General features: G+C 38.8%; 1 protein-coding gene across 3 annotated transcripts in view; it reads left to right on the top strand.

The window, feature by feature from the left end:
- LOC137992640 (IQ domain-containing protein H-like) overlaps positions 1–17,500 on the top strand; it is a 93,556-nt gene that overhangs the window by 46,256 nt on the left and 29,800 nt on the right. For all 3 annotated transcript variants that reach the window (XM_068838097.1, XM_068838099.1, XM_068838098.1), the window contains 5 exons: positions 2,980–3,033; positions 3,132–3,219; positions 10,556–10,686; positions 13,546–13,639; positions 13,721–13,939. In XM_068838097.1, the coding sequence (XP_068694198.1) occupies positions 2,980–3,033; positions 3,132–3,219; positions 10,556–10,686; positions 13,546–13,639; positions 13,721–13,939 (586 nt within the window). The remainder of the gene's footprint in view (positions 1–2,979; positions 3,034–3,131; positions 3,220–10,555; positions 10,687–13,545; positions 13,640–13,720; positions 13,940–17,500) is intronic.

Here is a 17,500-nt window from a genome sequence, read left to right on the forward strand (position 1 = left end):
ACATGAGTTACCAGCATATCTGGGAAATTTACTTTGGAATTTATTGAAGCTATGTGGAGAAAAATAATGACTCCGTATGCGGTGATTATGAAGGTTAAAATCAGGATTATGGGCTACACCCGTATTTAGACTAAATAAATCTAGGTCATAGATGCTACAGAGCGTTTCCAGGTACTTTTTGGAGGACAGATGAGAGGATAAACAATCGTTTAAATTGACCATAGGCTGAAATAATATTTTGACGATAGTATGGTAGATCGTGAAATAAAGAACGACTTTGCGAATTAATCGACTATTCATATCCGGGTAAAAAAAGTAAGAATCCGATCCCACCAACGCGTCGGCCGATACACCACCAACACACACTACCGACACACTACCGACACGTCGGCCGACACACTACAGTCTCAAAAATCATTGAAAAAGTCGTGGCTGTGCGCTTACATGAGTACTTGCTAAGTAACCACCTTCACGAGCCACTACAGTCGGCCTACAAGCCTTTTCCAATGATGTCATGCGTGCTATTGATAATCGTCAGTGCGTTATACTTTCTTCTTGATCTGTCTGCTGCCTTCGACACCGTCGCCCATGAAATCCTGCTTAATAGATTAAACTCTAAATTTGGAATCAGCGGAACTGCTCTCAACTGGTTTCAATCTTACCTTACTGGTCGCACTCAATCTGTTCTGATTAATGGGAATAAATCACAACCTCGTAACCTCAGTTGTGGAGTACCCCAAGGCTCTGTGCTTGGACCTATCCTCTATTTATTGTATACTGCACCATTAGCTGACTTATTTCGACACCATAACTTGCAATTTCACCTCTATGCTGACGATACGCAACTTTACGTTTCCTTTTCAACAAATAATGACCTGGAACTGACTGAAGCTGTTGAACGTATCGAGTTATGCCTGACTGATTTGACTGAAATGGATGAGTATCAACAAACTAAAATTGAATAAAGAAAAAAAAAAAAGTTCCTCTTTATTCACTCAAAATTTAGACTACAGCACTGCTTGCCGTCAATCTGCTTTGGTCAAGACACCGTCCAGCCTTCTCAAACTGCCAGGAATATTGGTGTCACTTTTGACAGTACCATGTCAATGCTGCCTCATATTAATACTGTATGTAAATCTGCATTCTATCACCTTCGTAATCTATCACGTATCAGAAAATTTATATCAACGGAAACTGCCAAAACACTTGTGCATGCCTTTATCTCATCCAAACTTGACCACTGCAACTCCCTTCTGTACAATCTTCCGAAATATGCTGTTAAAAAACTACAGTATGTACAAAAAAACGCCGCCGCGCGCTTAATAACATTTTCCTCGAAATTCAACCATATTACTCCCATCTTGAAAGATCTACACTGGTTACCAATTAATGAACGCATAAAGTTTAAGATTCTAATTCTCACTTTCAAGGCTTTGCATGATTTGTCTCCCTCGTACATACAAGAACTGATAAGTCTCTACCGTCCTCCCTCCGCTCATCTACATCGCTCCGTCTTAACCCTACCAGCTATAATTTGAAGTCTTATGGATCTAGAGCTTTCGCTGTCGCCTCGCCTCGCCACAACTTTGGAACGATCTCCCAGAACACCAGAATTAGCAGCAGTCAGGTCATCATATTTGTTGCTTAAAAACTGCAAACTTCTTTCACTTTCAGCATTTGAGGCTTTGTTGCTACTGTTGTCAACAGAAACCTGAGTGGTTCCTTCTGCAGTTTGGCACTTTTCCTTCTGCGACTTGACCTCCTTAAATAATGCGTCTATTTGTTCCTTTAACGCCTGATTTTCTTGCTTGAGCGATGTAACGGTTTCTCGTGTCATAGTCGCGGATCGTATTTTTTTATAGGCTAATACGAGCTAATAAGGTAAAAGTGCCCCAGACAATATCACAGTTATCAAAGCGTGATAAATGAATTGTAAAGCTGCTTGTGGGACCAGATGCCAAACTCGTTAGCCCAAATTCCAGAAGCCATATTCTTTGTAATTTAATATGCAAAAGCTTTCTTTTGTTTTCCATTCTAAAGGTGTCGCAAACTGTGTTTTTCATAGCTTATTTCTCAAAAGTGAGGGTCAAATCAGAAAGTCATCAGTTACCAATGTAGAGGAGACTTTCTCTTCATCCAATGAACACATTTTCAGTTGTACCCATATTTAATGTGTTTGTTTGCCATTTACTTCGTCATGATTTAGGGTTATGATATCTACATTGTTGTTAGAGTTTGTTAACTATTGCCATCTGCATAGATCCTTGGTAAACAGTGATTCAATAACCAATTTGAAATTGTTCCCATATTAAGCCTGTTTGACCAACCTGATCTTTCTATTGACAATTTGGAGCCCATGTAGTCCTTGGGACTATTTTCATTCAATTTGCTTTGAATCTCAGAATACCTCTTTCTTCAGGTCAGACGTGCATGTAATTCATGGAGGTCATTACGCCCACATACTTTGTCCTTAGATTATGTTTGCCTTGTTCTTAGTGGAACATGCTTATCAACAATAACTCAAAATGGCTTTAACAGTGATAATGACATTATCCCCTTAGATTGACCACTTAGAGAGTTTTTCTATTGGCAAAAGATTGGAGTATAATTTGCTACTGCTCTTGACTAACATAAAATTTGGTTGACATAGTTGCACCAAGGGTCAGTGTTTCATTGACATGCATATTGATGTCCCATAAGGTAGTGGCCATATTTTAATAGAAATCTCGACCGATCCCATTGAGACATTCAATATTTTCATTGCCCATTCTATCTGTTAGATTTTCAAAAGGAAAGAACATCGAATTGGAGGATCTTGTGGTCTGTACCATGTGGCAAAGATACATGATTTGTTAAAGTAAAAACAAAACACATTATAGTGGTACTATGATCCTTTGGATTTCAAAACTACGGTATGTTAACTACACTCACTGACCAATTTTTAAGCCTTAATTGTTTTTTTTCTTGCATTTCTACTAGACCCACAACATGTGCCTTTCATCCATTTTGAAGTACAGTCCACGGACAATAAAAGGTTTGGCCTGGAGCAATTGGCAGAAAATTAGAATATCCAAAATATGGAGCATATGATGAAGATGAAATTGAAGCCACTCTAATGCTTTTACCATTTCAGGTTGAAAAAAATAATCAAAGGCCAAGACGCATTCATAGTTCCTGGTGTACTTCATCGAGATGACCTCTATGTGGCTGATCTTCTTGGTGAGTCAAGATCAGGACAAAATAGTTGTCTAAACTACTTTGTTCAGAAATAAGGGTGATTAACAATTTGAGAAATTGAAATACTTGTCCATTGAATTAATTAAGGTATTTAAAATTAATTAGTCCCAAATACATGTAAAACGAGAAAAATTAAAGTAGGGGGTTTAGTAAAAATTATTCAAATAACAGAACTTTCCACAGTACTGAAACTGCTCTTCTTAAAGTCTAAAACAATCTTCTTGTGACAATTCATCTGAAATTAGGGGCATGGCTCTATTAATGTGGCTGAGATTGTATCTTTCTGGGAGAGTGTCGCATGTTCTGGCTGTGAATAGTGTTTCATCTGATGCCTTTGAGCAGAAAAAGGGGATTTCCACAAGGGCCATGCCTTGGCCCGTTGTTCTCTGTTCTGTATGCAAGTAAACTTTTTGAGATTGATAGTTGTTTCCACCCAGAGGTCCATGTGTACAGAGACGGCTCTCAACTCTACATTTCCTTTAATCCTACCATGACAGGGTGCATAACTGCAGTTAGGAATTGGATGACGCAAGATTAACTTAAAATTGATGGTAAAAACTGAGGTTCTGTTGGTTGGTACTAAACAGCAACTTGCTTAAGTCCATATAAAATTGCATCAACTCAATTATATGAAGGCTTGACCAACCTAATTATTATGCATATTTTTATTTGAAGGACAGCATTTGTCCAATGTCTATGAAACTTTGCAGAAAGTGTGTTATTATTAATCGGTGTTATTATTAATTTGTCAAAATATTTTGCATCAAATTTTGGTCACATGACCACAAAACAACTTATCACGTTTACATCCTTTACGCAACAATGGGGAACATTTATACTTCAAAATTTGAAATCATTTGGCGTTAACACGTTTAGTACAACTGTGCATACCGAATGCCATCTTTTAATGTTGTACTCCGTATTTGCCTTGTAAGATATTTGGATGTTTATCATGTCACATGACCTATTTTTCCTCTTTACATGTGGGCATAATTAAAAGGCGGCATGACAAAGCTTTTAGAAGGGGTCATCGAATACTTAAGAAACAAGATTGATATAACATAGCTGAATGTTCCCCATTTTTGAGTAAAAAATATACCTGTTATAAGTCGATTTTGGGTCATGTGACAAGAATGTGATACGAAACATTTTGGAAATGTTATAACAATACCGATAACTAACTGCCTGCTAAGTTTCATAGGCCCTGCCTGGACAGATGCTTTCCCGTCAAATAAAAATATGCATAATAATTAGGCTGGTCAAGCCTTAATACACTTGAGAAGGTTGGACATTTAGAAGATTTTCCTGATGAGCTGTGTCAAGAAGTATGGCTTGATGCCAACCTCAACATGAAGGATCACATTAATAAACTTTGTAACAAAGAATTTCATTACATTTATAACATTTACAGATTACAAAATAAACGGGGTAGTTTCTAAAGAAACTGTGGTGCTGCGTCGGTGGGGAAGTAGTACCCAAAAATTTGGTTTTATCAACGGAGTTGATAATACAAATTTACCACAGTACGGGGATTCTAAAAGCTGACGTTTCAAGGGTTAGTCCTTTGTCAGAGCGAATCGAGGAATTATAGATTGTGTGTAGTTTTTATAGTGGAGTAGGAGCTACGCTATTGATGCTAACATGGCAACGTGAAAAACGGGAATACAATAGTTAAATGAAAAGCATTCGTTAATACCGTGGGGATTAAGGGTGCCCAACAATTTGATTGGAAGTCAGCACTACAAATGTCACTAAAGGATAAGAATGACAGAATTCCATTCACCCTCACTTTCCATCCTCATATTCACACAGTCAAAAGTATCATTCTTAGTAACTTTAAATACTTCAAAATGACCCCAAGACTGGTAGAATCTTTTCACAACCTCCACTAATTTCATTCAAACAGGACAAAAACGTAGGCAACTTTTTAGTTAGAAGCACAGTCACTCAAAACTAATGAGTAACCCGGCACTTTCAAATGCACATACTCATGATGCAAAACTTGTCCTTTTACTCTCAACACTAGCAAAATATTGGGATGTAAGCAAATCTGTTAAGATCACCGATCGTTTCACATGTACCTCCGCAAATGTATTTATTGCATAACCTGTACATTATGCAATAAATTATACATTGGCGAGACAAATAGACAACTAGGCAAGCGATTCCGCGAACACCTTGGCAATGTTGAGAAGAATGACAAGGATGCATCTGAGCCAGTCGCTCGTCATTTTAATCTCCCTCACCACTCCAAACTACACATGGCTATCTGCAGCCTTTCCTACGTCAAGGTACAACGGAAAACCGCAAGAATCTGGAACAAAAATTCATCTTCCAAATCGTCACCCTTAATCTCCACGGTATTAACAAACGCTTTTCATTTAACTAATGTATTCCAATTTTTTATGTTACCATGGTACCACCAATAGCGTACAAATGTAGCTCCTACTCCAATATAAAAACTACACACAACCCCATAATTCCTCGATACGCTCTGATGAAGGGCTAATGCTCAAAACGTCAGCTTTTAGAATCCCTGTACAGTTGTCAATTTACAAAATCTTTGTAGGCTGACTGTTGACTGTTAATCAATGTATCATCTTAAGGTTGCTGCTGATTGTCTGTAATATTGGCCAATGGCATTGGAGTGATGAAACAATAAAATGGTCGCATATTTGCAAACGGTGGCACCATTTTAATCGAATTCAAAATGCTATTATGCATGTTAGGAAGTGGAAAACTCTACGTTAATGGCCATTATCCCAAAATCATACAAGAAGAGGTTCTTGACATGCAACACAATAGAATTTGGCAGTGAGCAATTGTGAGGGAGCTCAAAACAAGAAGGAGCTTTGTCCAGAATGTGCTAACTGCATCTATGAGGCAATCATAACATAACACAGCAGAAATCTGTGAACTATTTTATGCATTGTGGATATCTTAACTAGATCACTTAAAGTAAATGAAAATGGAAACATTTTCCATTTTAGCAGACCAGTGGCCGGTTTCTGAAAGGGAGGAATAACTAACTCTATTCCAGGATATAACTTTATTTTTTGATCATGCACTTTCGCCACTTGTTCAAGTTCTTGTAGCCTTGCGTTTCTTTGCATCTGGAAGTTTCCTAGAGGTAATCGGTGATACATTCAGGCTACCAAAATCCACGGTCTCACGATACGTAACTGCAGTATCAAAACATGTCCCTTTTAGTCACACTCGGACTTAAAAATACTTCACAATTTGTTCCACAAGTTTTCAGTTACGGTATGTGTGCCCCTCGTGTAAATTAATGGTGACAGCGTCACTCACCAGACTCAAAACCTTCTGTTATTCCCGAAAAAAACGGGCATGTTGTCATAAACTTCGACGATCATTTTACTTGTTTCGGAAGGCTCGTCCGGTGCCGGTCCACCACCCGTCTTGGCTGAACTCTTTCTTGGCCGTGCTGAAGATCCCTTTCCATTTCTGTTTTACTTTGTAGATCGTTCTGCTGGCTACACCAAGGGCATTAACCTTCTCTGTAATTGCTTTCCATGTTTCATTTTGGTTTTATTAGTAACTTTGTCGGTAAACTTGCTTTGCAAGATGCCTTTATTTGACTCCACGTTTTGTGTAATTATTGTCAACTCTCTCTGTAGTAAAAATTTGGTTTCTTTTTCTTTTTTTCGGCACTGTTTCCGGTATGCTCTTCCGGATCCATGTTTACACATGTAAAGAAAAAATTCGTCCTTCACAGTTTAACCTCAGGCAGCCTGCACGCATTGCACTCAGTTTCCCACCAAACTTGTTTGTCATGTGGAATCCCCTTTGCTGGAAGATATATTCCTAGAATAGCAAACGTATTCCTGGAATAGCTATTCCAAGAATAAATAGTGCTTTTTATTCCTGGTATAGTTATTCCTAGAATAGCAGATTTATCCCTGGAATAACTGTGACACCTGGTATAATTATTCCTCCTTTCAGTAACGGGCCCCAGGGCTCAAAATTGAAAAAAACTGAAGTTGCCTATTGCCGACTAAGTGAGAAAGATGAGTCGCCAATAAGTAAGTTCAAGTCACCAGGAGGTTAATAGGAGCCCCAAAGGCCATTGACACTTACTACAAGACAACCTTACCACGTGCTCAATGTGCGATCAAAATCTGAAAATGCAAGTAAAACTGCCAAAATCGATGCCACAACAAGTTTCAAAATTAATGGAGACAGTTGGCGACTAAAGGAGAATTATTAGTCGCCAAGGTGGTAGTTTCAGTCACATTGGCGACCATATTGGTTGCAATTTTGAACCTGGAGACCCATCATGGCGTCAGTCGCCTGAACTTCAAAATAACAGCCGTTGTTTTTCAGCGGTGCAGTTGTTTATTACAAAGTAGGGTGTAACAAGTTTTGGAACACACCATAGTCCACTACAAAACTGATTTATTGCCTGGTTGCACAATACAAGGAGACAAGATGGCGGATGGACTTACTACAGCTAGATGTCAAGGACAACACTAATGGCCATCCGTCAAACTGACATTGGACATTTCCTTACAATACACGACGCAATATCCCATCTTAATATGAGAAGCGAATGAAAACAGAAGCTTAGCCGAGCTGATCTACAGTATTTAGGTCTAAAAACCACTTTGAAGACAGTTAGCTTTTTACTTGTTTTGCTGGGTACTACTATGTCAATACCCTAAAAAATTTTCCAGGAGCTTGTCTCATACTGGAATATGCAAAGAGAACCCATCCATCCAGGTTCAACTCTTTGGCTTGCCTAATCTGAATGTTCTCTGCACATTGAAATTTTGTTTCTTTGAAGTAGAGTTGAAGTCTGACGTAGATTGTACGTCGTATAAGTTGAATGAAAAGGGAAATGTCAGTTTGAGGGATGGCAATGAGTGTTGACCAGAAGTCAAGGACACGTGAGTGGATCACACTTCATGTATGCTAACCTGAGGCATACTCGATACATCTCCTTTCCTTAGTTAATCACGGTTAGTTTTTCTCATTTGCATTACAATGTAATCTAATGTGGGTGTGAGGCAATTTCGGTTTAAAACTACAAAATACCCGAAATTGCCTCACATACATGCTAGATTACATTGTAATGCAAATGAGAAAAACTAACCGTGAAAAGGGCTATTGTTCAGCACACACAACAAATAAATAAATTTCTAAAGAGAAACACTGTCCATTGCAAACTAGTAATTAGTCTAAAGCGAAGTAGAAAATACCAAGGTATCTGCGAGGCAAATGGCCGACCGTTTCATTGTGATGCCCAGACTCCTCTCCAGATTTCAAGCTTGGCTGCTAACCACTCGTGCTTATCCTTTCAATCATATTCAACTTCGTGGAGCTTCTTGAAAAAATAATCGCATCTTAAGTTTCTTTTGAAGTAAATTCACAAGATAAAGGTATGAGAAGTACTATTTCAAAAACCAGTGCGAGGGTTTCATCAGGTTTCAAAACGGGAGGAACGTTTCGGGCGTTTGGAAACTTGATGAAACCTGAAGCACGAGTTTTAGAAATTACTTCTCCAACAAAGAAAATTAGTTTAATTATCATTTGAATAATTTTTCTCAATTCAAATATTTTATTTGATCCCATCACCTAATTGCTGCTCTGTGATATTTTTGAATATTCATCAATGTCACTTTGTTACCTAGCTGTTTGTCAGTTCTGAACAAACATGTTGCTTCGCAAAGAAAAATGGCAGCAGAGTGCAGATTTAGACCTCCTAAAACTAGCGAAGAAGAAGAAAAGTGTGTGGCCAGCGCTATTCAAAAGTAAAGTGTACATTTGGTCTTTTAAATGCAGGGGTAGATAGATAGTAAATAGTACACCTTAGAACTGGAAATTTCTAATGTTAGTGCCATTTTAGGTCGGAAGTGTACACCAAGGTTGAAAGCGAACCAAAAGACGAGGTCGCCACCACTTAGCCAGAATTTAAATCTAGAAAAAGAATGGCCCTTTCCGTTTTTGGGGAGTTTAATAACTGTACCGTTACATTTAATGTCAGCAGTAAATAATTTAGGTTTAAAGTTTGTTTTGTAAAATGTGTGATTAAATAAAGTTGTTTATCGTCATGTGTTTTTCTTGCTTTATCAATATGCAAATTAAGAACATTTGCATCCGTGTTTGAAATTATTTCCAAACACGCCGTGGTTTTCAACTCGACTTTCATTGGGTTTCTAAACCCATCCACCTGATCAGAATAAGATGCTCTGGTTGGGTAAGAGCTGCATGAATAATTAATGAGTTTGAGAAGTGAATATGAAAGGTCGTAACAACCACCGTGTCAGTGTTTTGAAACTGTACTTGTTTGTTTACTAATGGAAGTTCATTGGAACTTCAAAGTTTGTTGTGTCCATTGTTTTTTTTGAAATGCGAGCTTCCACCCCCCTCCTGGTATTTCCTGTCTGCCACTCGTACGTTGAGCTCGCACTACACTTTTCTCTCCTTGAAAACGGGTGCAAAATTGACACATAACTGTACTGACCGAGAAAATGTTCTTACACACGGAAGTATTTTATGAATGCAACCGCAGCTATTTCATTGCGTGACAACACGCACACGATCTTGATTGCTGCCCAGTTGAAAGCCATCGCGATTCATAGTCTAAGTCTAGGCAACATTTTGGCTTCAAATATTAAATTTTCCATCAGTGAATCCGTTTAAATCTTAAAAAAAATATATTACATTCCGTCTGTAAAATGTTGTCTCTGGTAAGGACATATTATATTATGATATCAGATCTACTAGTGTACCAAGCACACTGATTACATTATATAAATCCAAGGTAAGGGGAACTAAGTTACAGGTATTAGATATTTTGAATATTAAAGGAAATTCTGGGCTCCTGAAACATGATTTTTAATTGGTTATTTGCTTTCCATTGCCATCCAAGCTGACTGTGAGTTGCGTGACCTTTTGCATAATTATGGTGTAACATTGTTCATCAGCGACACCGTGAGACATTTTGTCTGGTTTATCCAGTATCCAACAGTGTAGAAATATGGGTGCAAAGCAATTCAGGTGTTCCAGTTGATATGGAGCAATACATCGTTGTGTTAAGGCAGCGTGATCTGCAAAAGTAGTGAATTTTGATTACTGAATCAGCCTAAAATGTCCCTTCACACGTCTGAATTCGTTTTAATGTGTAGAATAGCAGGAAATGTAAGAAGCACATTGATTTTAATATATGAACACCACATCCTTTTCGTCCATAAAAATTAAAGGTTCACTTTTTTCTGACCCGAAATTGATCCGACCGCTTTTTTAGCAGGACAGCCACTTGCATAACAGTATTATACTTATGACATTTTTTCTTCAGGCATCCCAGTGCTTGGTCCTGAGCCTGATGTAGCCAACCTTTACTCTTCTAAATCCGGATCTAAGAGGATCTTTCTCAGTGCTAAGGTTGAGATCCCACCAGGGCATTTTGACATTTATAGTCTTCCACAGGTAGGAAAACAAGCAATAAATTGTAGAATTACACGGTAATCTAAAAGTGAATGCACAGAGAACATGAAAGACATTGAAAAAATTTCTTCATTTGACTTTCATTTGCTCTAGGCCCCGTCTGGGGTTATAGAGGCAAGGGTACACACTCAGGTGAAGAAAAAGTTGGGCCCTAGGGATCCCCACGTCACTAAGTCCCCTCATTGATCTCTGCTGTGTTGCCAGCGTGGTAGCGTTGATGGTGTTGTGGCATAGCATGCCGGACTAGTAATTAGGGAGATATGGGTTCGAGTCCCACTCAGGGCAAAAAAAACCAAGTTTTCGGACGAGAGTGTGTCGAAAGGTGAAAATGCACTGTGTGTGCTTCTCTCTTCAACTGCGTAGAGCACTAATTGGAATCAATGTCAAATGCTGGTTTTTGAAGAGAGAGGGAAAAACCTGAGTACCCAGAAAAGAGCTGAGTAGAGAACCAACAAACTCAACCCACATACGACGCCGAGTCTGGGAAGCGAACCCAGGCCACATTGGGGGGAGGCAAGTGCTCTCACCGCTGCATCATCCCTGCATCCGCAGTATTTCAAAACAAGGAAAAAATGTCATCAAACGACAATATCCAGCTGATTGGAAAATATACATGTAGGCAGCTGATTTTTGAGCCTCTGGGGTGACTTATCAACAATGTGGCAACATTCTACATTTGCGGTGACTGTCATACAAACAGTTTGTGTGGGAAAAAATATTCTCGTTGCATTTCTTTGAGTGTATTTTTGTAGCAAAAACGTTTTCGTCTGATATTGATTCTGTATTAAAAAATCATCATATCATTGTGACATCTGGTTATACTCCCGCTGTCTTGATTGTCATAAAACGTAGACTCCACTTTTCATTTTGCACGATATGTGTTATAAAAGGAGATTCGACCGTGTATTGCACTGAAAAATTTCATCTTGTGAGTTTTGTACATTCACCTTCTTTCTAAGATGTGTTCCTTAAAGAAGTTCTTGCGGTGTCAACTTCTAACCGCAAAAAAGTTTCTTGCAGCTGGTAGGATTATGGCGCAAGGAGCCGCGAGATTAAGTTGCCGGCCTGCGGATGCAAAAAGAAGTTCTTGCGCATGCATTATTTTTGGGTTGTATTTTACTACCAGTACTGATAGTAAATGAACAAAATACAAACTAATAATTGTAAATGAATAACTAATGGCTATCGTTGAATTTCTCAGCCTACTTAGCCTGCAAAGGCAGACGTATTTCTGGCCACCATTTCCCTTCCATGAAAAATAGCATTTGCGGACACAAGGTCTTAAACGATTTTTGTGATGTACAATGTAACTACTTTTGTTTTTTGTTTGGTGGGGGGGCAAATCGCGTTGTTTGAGAGAAGAGACAGTCTGGTGATCTCCGCCAATTTGTGCAATTGTTTTTTGCTAGCAGGATTATTAACTGTGGCCTTTGAAACAAACACTTATTATGAATGAAATGCCAGAAAAAATTCCCTGCGGTGGTAGATGTTGCATTCTTTCGTGGACAAAATGTTTGGTTGCAAAGGAGAAAATAAATGTATTTGGTAAGAGTGCTTTGGACATTGCGTTTTGATACTTTGACCAACAAAGATCGATCTGTGTGGAATGAGGGAAGCTAGCTATCTTCTGCACGAAATGCTATGATCGACCTATACCATACAAGAATGCCATATGTAAAGGGGACGAAATTGAGGAATAAATTAAAGACAGTTTGATGGTGACATTCCACTAAGAGTTAAAGTGGTACTATGGTCAAAAAATCACTTCTATTTTTCTTCAGATTTTGAAGGAGTGTTTGCTTAACACCTGCCTGGCAAAATTTTGAGCTTTGATTGCAAAACACAAGATAAAAAATCACAAACCTCGAAACTCCTGTGCTGCATATTAATTCGGTAGGAAAATTCCTGTTAAAATAAACAATTGAGGCTTAAATCTTGGGTCACTTAGTGTTTAGTTAACATAGTTTTGAAATCGAAAAGGTAAAAAAATTTGATTTTATGATGATTATTGTACCACTTTAAGAGATTAGCATCACAGAAAGAGAAATGTCCGAGTTTTGGCAATGCTTGCTTGGTTGTTTCACGTCTACTCGTAAAGTGAAAGCATCAAGAAAAGCACCTAGTAAAATAGTCCCGAGTGCCATTGTAAGCCCCAGATGTATGCATAAGCCTGTTGCATTGCGGGTTCTTAGCCCTTCACCAATCCTTGTGCCAAGACCACTTTGTTAAAAGAACCTTTGGAATTTTCATTTCAGTGGGAGTTTGTAAAGCAGAGACTAAAAACACTGAGGCATTGTCTCTTCCAGAATCAGAGAAAAGGCGACCAAACAACAATTTACTGTAGAATATTATAGTAAAGCATATTAAAAGCGATGTTAAATCGCAATCACAGGTTTCTTATCAGACGAGCACCACACAGACGAAAACACCACAAGCAAGGCTTAATAAAGTAGGGACTTTTCAAATCGTGTTGGTAATTTGACGAAAACATCAGGTGTCTTCTCCACCACATACTTGATTGCATCCTCCTTGGTGGCTACTTAACTTTTTGTTACCAAATGTTTTGCGAACTTTTCAAATCGCATCATCCTCCATGTACTCCCCCGTATTGTCCGCTATTGTTTTGAATTGTTTTTATGCCTGTTTACGTGGACAACACACAATTACTTTGCGTGTTGCCTGTGTGTTGATTCTAGAGATTCTGATTGGCTAAGAATTTTATGTCACATAAATCGTTTATCAGCTTGATTCTGCAGACACTATTTTGGGGGAGAGGGAAAGAACCATGTGAAATACATCTGATCCTCAAAATCTATGGTTATTTTCATGTACTGTCTTTAGCTACACGAGAGTATTGCTAAGCTTGTGACAGAGAATCTCCTTGTCAAAAGATGGCTATTTAAGATGGACAGTGAGTTTGATGGAAGAGGAACAGGTTAGCTCTACTTATAAACAAATCTCTCTCAAACACGTTCCATAAACTTCATATAATTAAACGCTTTTCGCATTTTTGCAGCATTCTGTGATGTAACTTCACACCTGGAGTGTTACTCATGGGCTCTGAAGGAGTGCCAGCGATATGGTGACAAATGGAGCCAAAGATGGGCTCACGAGCCCACTCTCGTCAGAATATCATCAGCAGAAGTACCTACAATTATTGCTCAACATGCTACTCCAGTTAACAAAGAGCTGTACCCAACATGGAGTATTTTCGTCCAATATTTTCTTAAAGAAGGTGAGAGAATCTTAAGAAATGCGGTGACAATCATCGGCCAGGCCTGTTTAGAGCTGCTATGGATTACTCATACATGTATATATAAAATGACATGAATTCAGAGTTGACCTTTGGGCTCCATTTGGACAATTCACTTTCTGGACAGTGTAATGTAAAATTAATGCTGCACAAAACAAACTGAAATATCTATGTCAAGTAAATAGAAACCAAAGTAAACCGAATGTAAGTTACAAAATTAAAACCTGTCATCGGGGAAATGCAACTTCTACAACAGCAAAAAATCCCCGCTTTTATAGGAGAAGGTTGATGTCCAATTCGGACACTGGAATCCCTTTTGAATGGGTTTGCTCTTCGGGATTCAAGAAAAGCCTGTGTGGTATTGTCTGAGATTAGTCCTTGAACATAATAATAATAATAATAATAATAATAATATAAGCCCACGAGGGCTGAAAAATACCAAGCTGAGATCTGGCGTGGGTTAGCCTCTACCCAACTATAAGTCAAATAGTATCTTCACCAATATGAGTAGTAGAAATATATGGAATTCATACCGCATTGCTCGTTGCGCGGGTCAACAAGGAGTGCGTCCCTCAGTGAGTGGTGGTCAGGCTGAGGTCGAAAAATTGGCTACTGATCTACCATCTCAACCTGCAGTGGCGGACAACCCAACTGAGAGTCACTCCCAACAGGGTCCTTCCACACCAGGACGGACAGGTAACAACACACATAGAAAAAACACTAGACAAATGGACGCGAGAGGATTACATTGAAGTCATATTCTGTTATTACAAGGCAAAGGCCGACCCCAGTGAAGGAGTAACAAAAGATACTTCAGAATGTGGAGGAAAAGAAACCCAAATGAAAGACCCAATCTAACAGACAACGCACTGATGAACCAACGTATATTATTGAAAAACAAAATAAACTAACAGGAATCGAACTAGATAACATCAAGCAACGGGTTGAAAATGAAATGAATGTACAAAACAACCAAACAAGTAGTGTAGCAGATGGTGTGGTTGTAGAAGAAACCAACAGCCGTCATGAGGAACCAATTGAAGAAGAGGTAGAACCATCACAAAATTCAGCTGAGATCAATGACCTAGTTAATGAAATTAAGGCTAGAGCTGAATGGGAAAACATCGGGATGGTAGAGAGGCCCCCTCTACCCAAGATATCAATGAACAGAAAAACTGAGCTGTTGATCACACAAGGAAACCAAGCAATCCAGCTGATAATAGCAGAAGAAGTGCTCAACCTCAATAACATCAACCTTGCTACAATATGTCACTGCGTACGTAATATCTGAAACGTTGGGTAAAACGCCAGAAATCCCAAAGACAAAGAGCAATAAAAGGCAGCTACCAAAAAAGAAAGCAAGCATAAAGAATCAGATTAAAAGCATGAGAGCTGATTTGTCGATATTAACAGATATGGCACAGAAAGGTGAAACCCAAAAGATCTCCAAGAAAAAGCAAAGAATCAAAAAGAAATACAAATAACAACAAACCAAGAACTGCAAGCAGCAAGAGAATCCCTCAAAGAGAATTCAAGCAAAAGCCCAAAGAATTAGGAGATATGTAAAGAGACAAAAACAATTCAGTCAAAACTAGATGTTTGCAAACAACAGAAAAAAGTTCTTCAGAAGCCTTGGTAAAGAACAGATATCAGTTGAAAAACCACCTAAGAAAAGAAGCAACTGAAAACATTTTGGCCGTCCGTCTTGGAGAACAATAGAGAGTACAACCACTTAACAGAGTGGATAAAGAGAGAGGAGCAGGAATATACAGATATAGAATACCAACAATGGGAGTACATAAGCTTAGATGAGTTGCAGACTGCTTTAAAGAAAACAAGCAGCTGGAACTTCAGGAAGTCGCCATCCTGATGCGGGTCCTAACTTCTGGCTCAAACAACTTACAGCACTGCCTCCTCACCTCCTCAATGCATATAACCAAGTACTAGCACAGCCAGAAAATCTGCCTGATTGGCTCACAACGGCACACACAGACTTTACTACCAAAGAAACAAAGACACAGAGAACCCTCAGAGCTATAGACCAATTGACTGCTTATCAACATCCTACAAAGTGCTCACATCGATTTGACAGAAAGAAGCTACACCCATATCACAAAGAATGATACACTACCGGAAGAACAGGGAGGGTGGGCCAGGAATTCGTATGGGGGTAAAGATCTCTACTAGTAAACAAAATGTTCATAGAAGACTGCAAAAAGAAGAAAAAGAACTTGGATAGATTACAGAAAAGCCCATGATAGCCTCATGGTTGGATACTGAAGACGTTACACATGTACAGATTTAATGAAAAACTAATTAAGTTCATGGACGCCTCAATGAGCGACCGGAAAAACACAATGAAGCTATTTACAACGATGGATGTATCGCAACAGATCAGATCATGATCAAAAGAGGGATCTTTCAAGGAGATTCATTCTCGCCACTGCTATTTTGCCTAGCCTTGTGCCTTTAACATCAGAACTGGCTACATCTGGGTATGGTTACATGATCTCAAACACAAGTGCTCCAATCAGCAATCGGTTTTATTAAGGATGATCTAAAACTGTACCACAAGAACGAGCGAGAACAAATTGGAGAAATGAAAGTAGTGAAACAGTTCAGTGATGATATCGGTATGGAATTTGGACTTGAGAAATGTGCCAAAGCCAGTTTCAAGAAAGGTAAACTGACCTCGACTGGAAACAAAGTATAGATGTTGACACAGAAATACATGAGTTGGACCAGGAAGGAGTATACAAATACCTGGGTGTGGATGAAAGCGATGGTATCCAGCACAGCAAAATGGAAAGAGGAGATACGAAGAGAATATAATAGGAGAGGAAGATCGATCCTAAGAACTGAGCTCAATGGAAGAAACAAAATGGAAGCTATCATAGTCTTGCAATCCCAGTTGTGCAAAACAGTTTTGGCATCATAGGCTTGAGAATCTCAAAATTGAAGAAGATTGACACAAAAACACGCAAAATATTGAACAAGCAGAAGATGTTACACCCTAAAGCAGATGTGGAAAGGCTGTACATTCCAAGAAAAGATGGAGGAAGGGGCCTGATTGAAGTAGAAGCAGCGTTCAATCAGCACAATAAGACTCGATCATTATCTGAAGCACAAAGCAGTTGCTTGAACACGATCGAGCTAAATCTATAAATTCAATAATCAAGAATGCTACTAAGTTCAAAAGGGAAGTAACATGCCAGAGTTTGAGAAACAGAGAAGATAAATCAGTCTGAGAAAATGCTCTGGCCCTGAAACTCGTATTCAAGTCTAAGATGAAATCAATGAAACGAGGAAAGTGGAAAGACAAAGCTTTGCATTTCCAATATCCCAAGATCCTAGAGAAGCCCCACGTAGACTCAATCACCACCAACAAATGGTTGTCAAGCAATCTGAAAAGGAGAAACAGAGGGACTACTTGTGGCAGCTCACGATCAAGCAATAAACACCAGAAACTTCCAGAAAGTAATATGTGTCCAGCAAGTGGAGAGCAAATGCAGAATATGTTCGCAATAATGAAGAGACAGTGGA

The sequence above is a fragment of the Montipora foliosa genome, chromosome 2 (assembly GCF_036669935.1).
Source record: "Montipora foliosa isolate CH-2021 chromosome 2, ASM3666993v2, whole genome shotgun sequence".
Lineage (NCBI taxonomy): Eukaryota > Metazoa > Cnidaria > Anthozoa > Scleractinia > Acroporidae > Montipora > Montipora foliosa.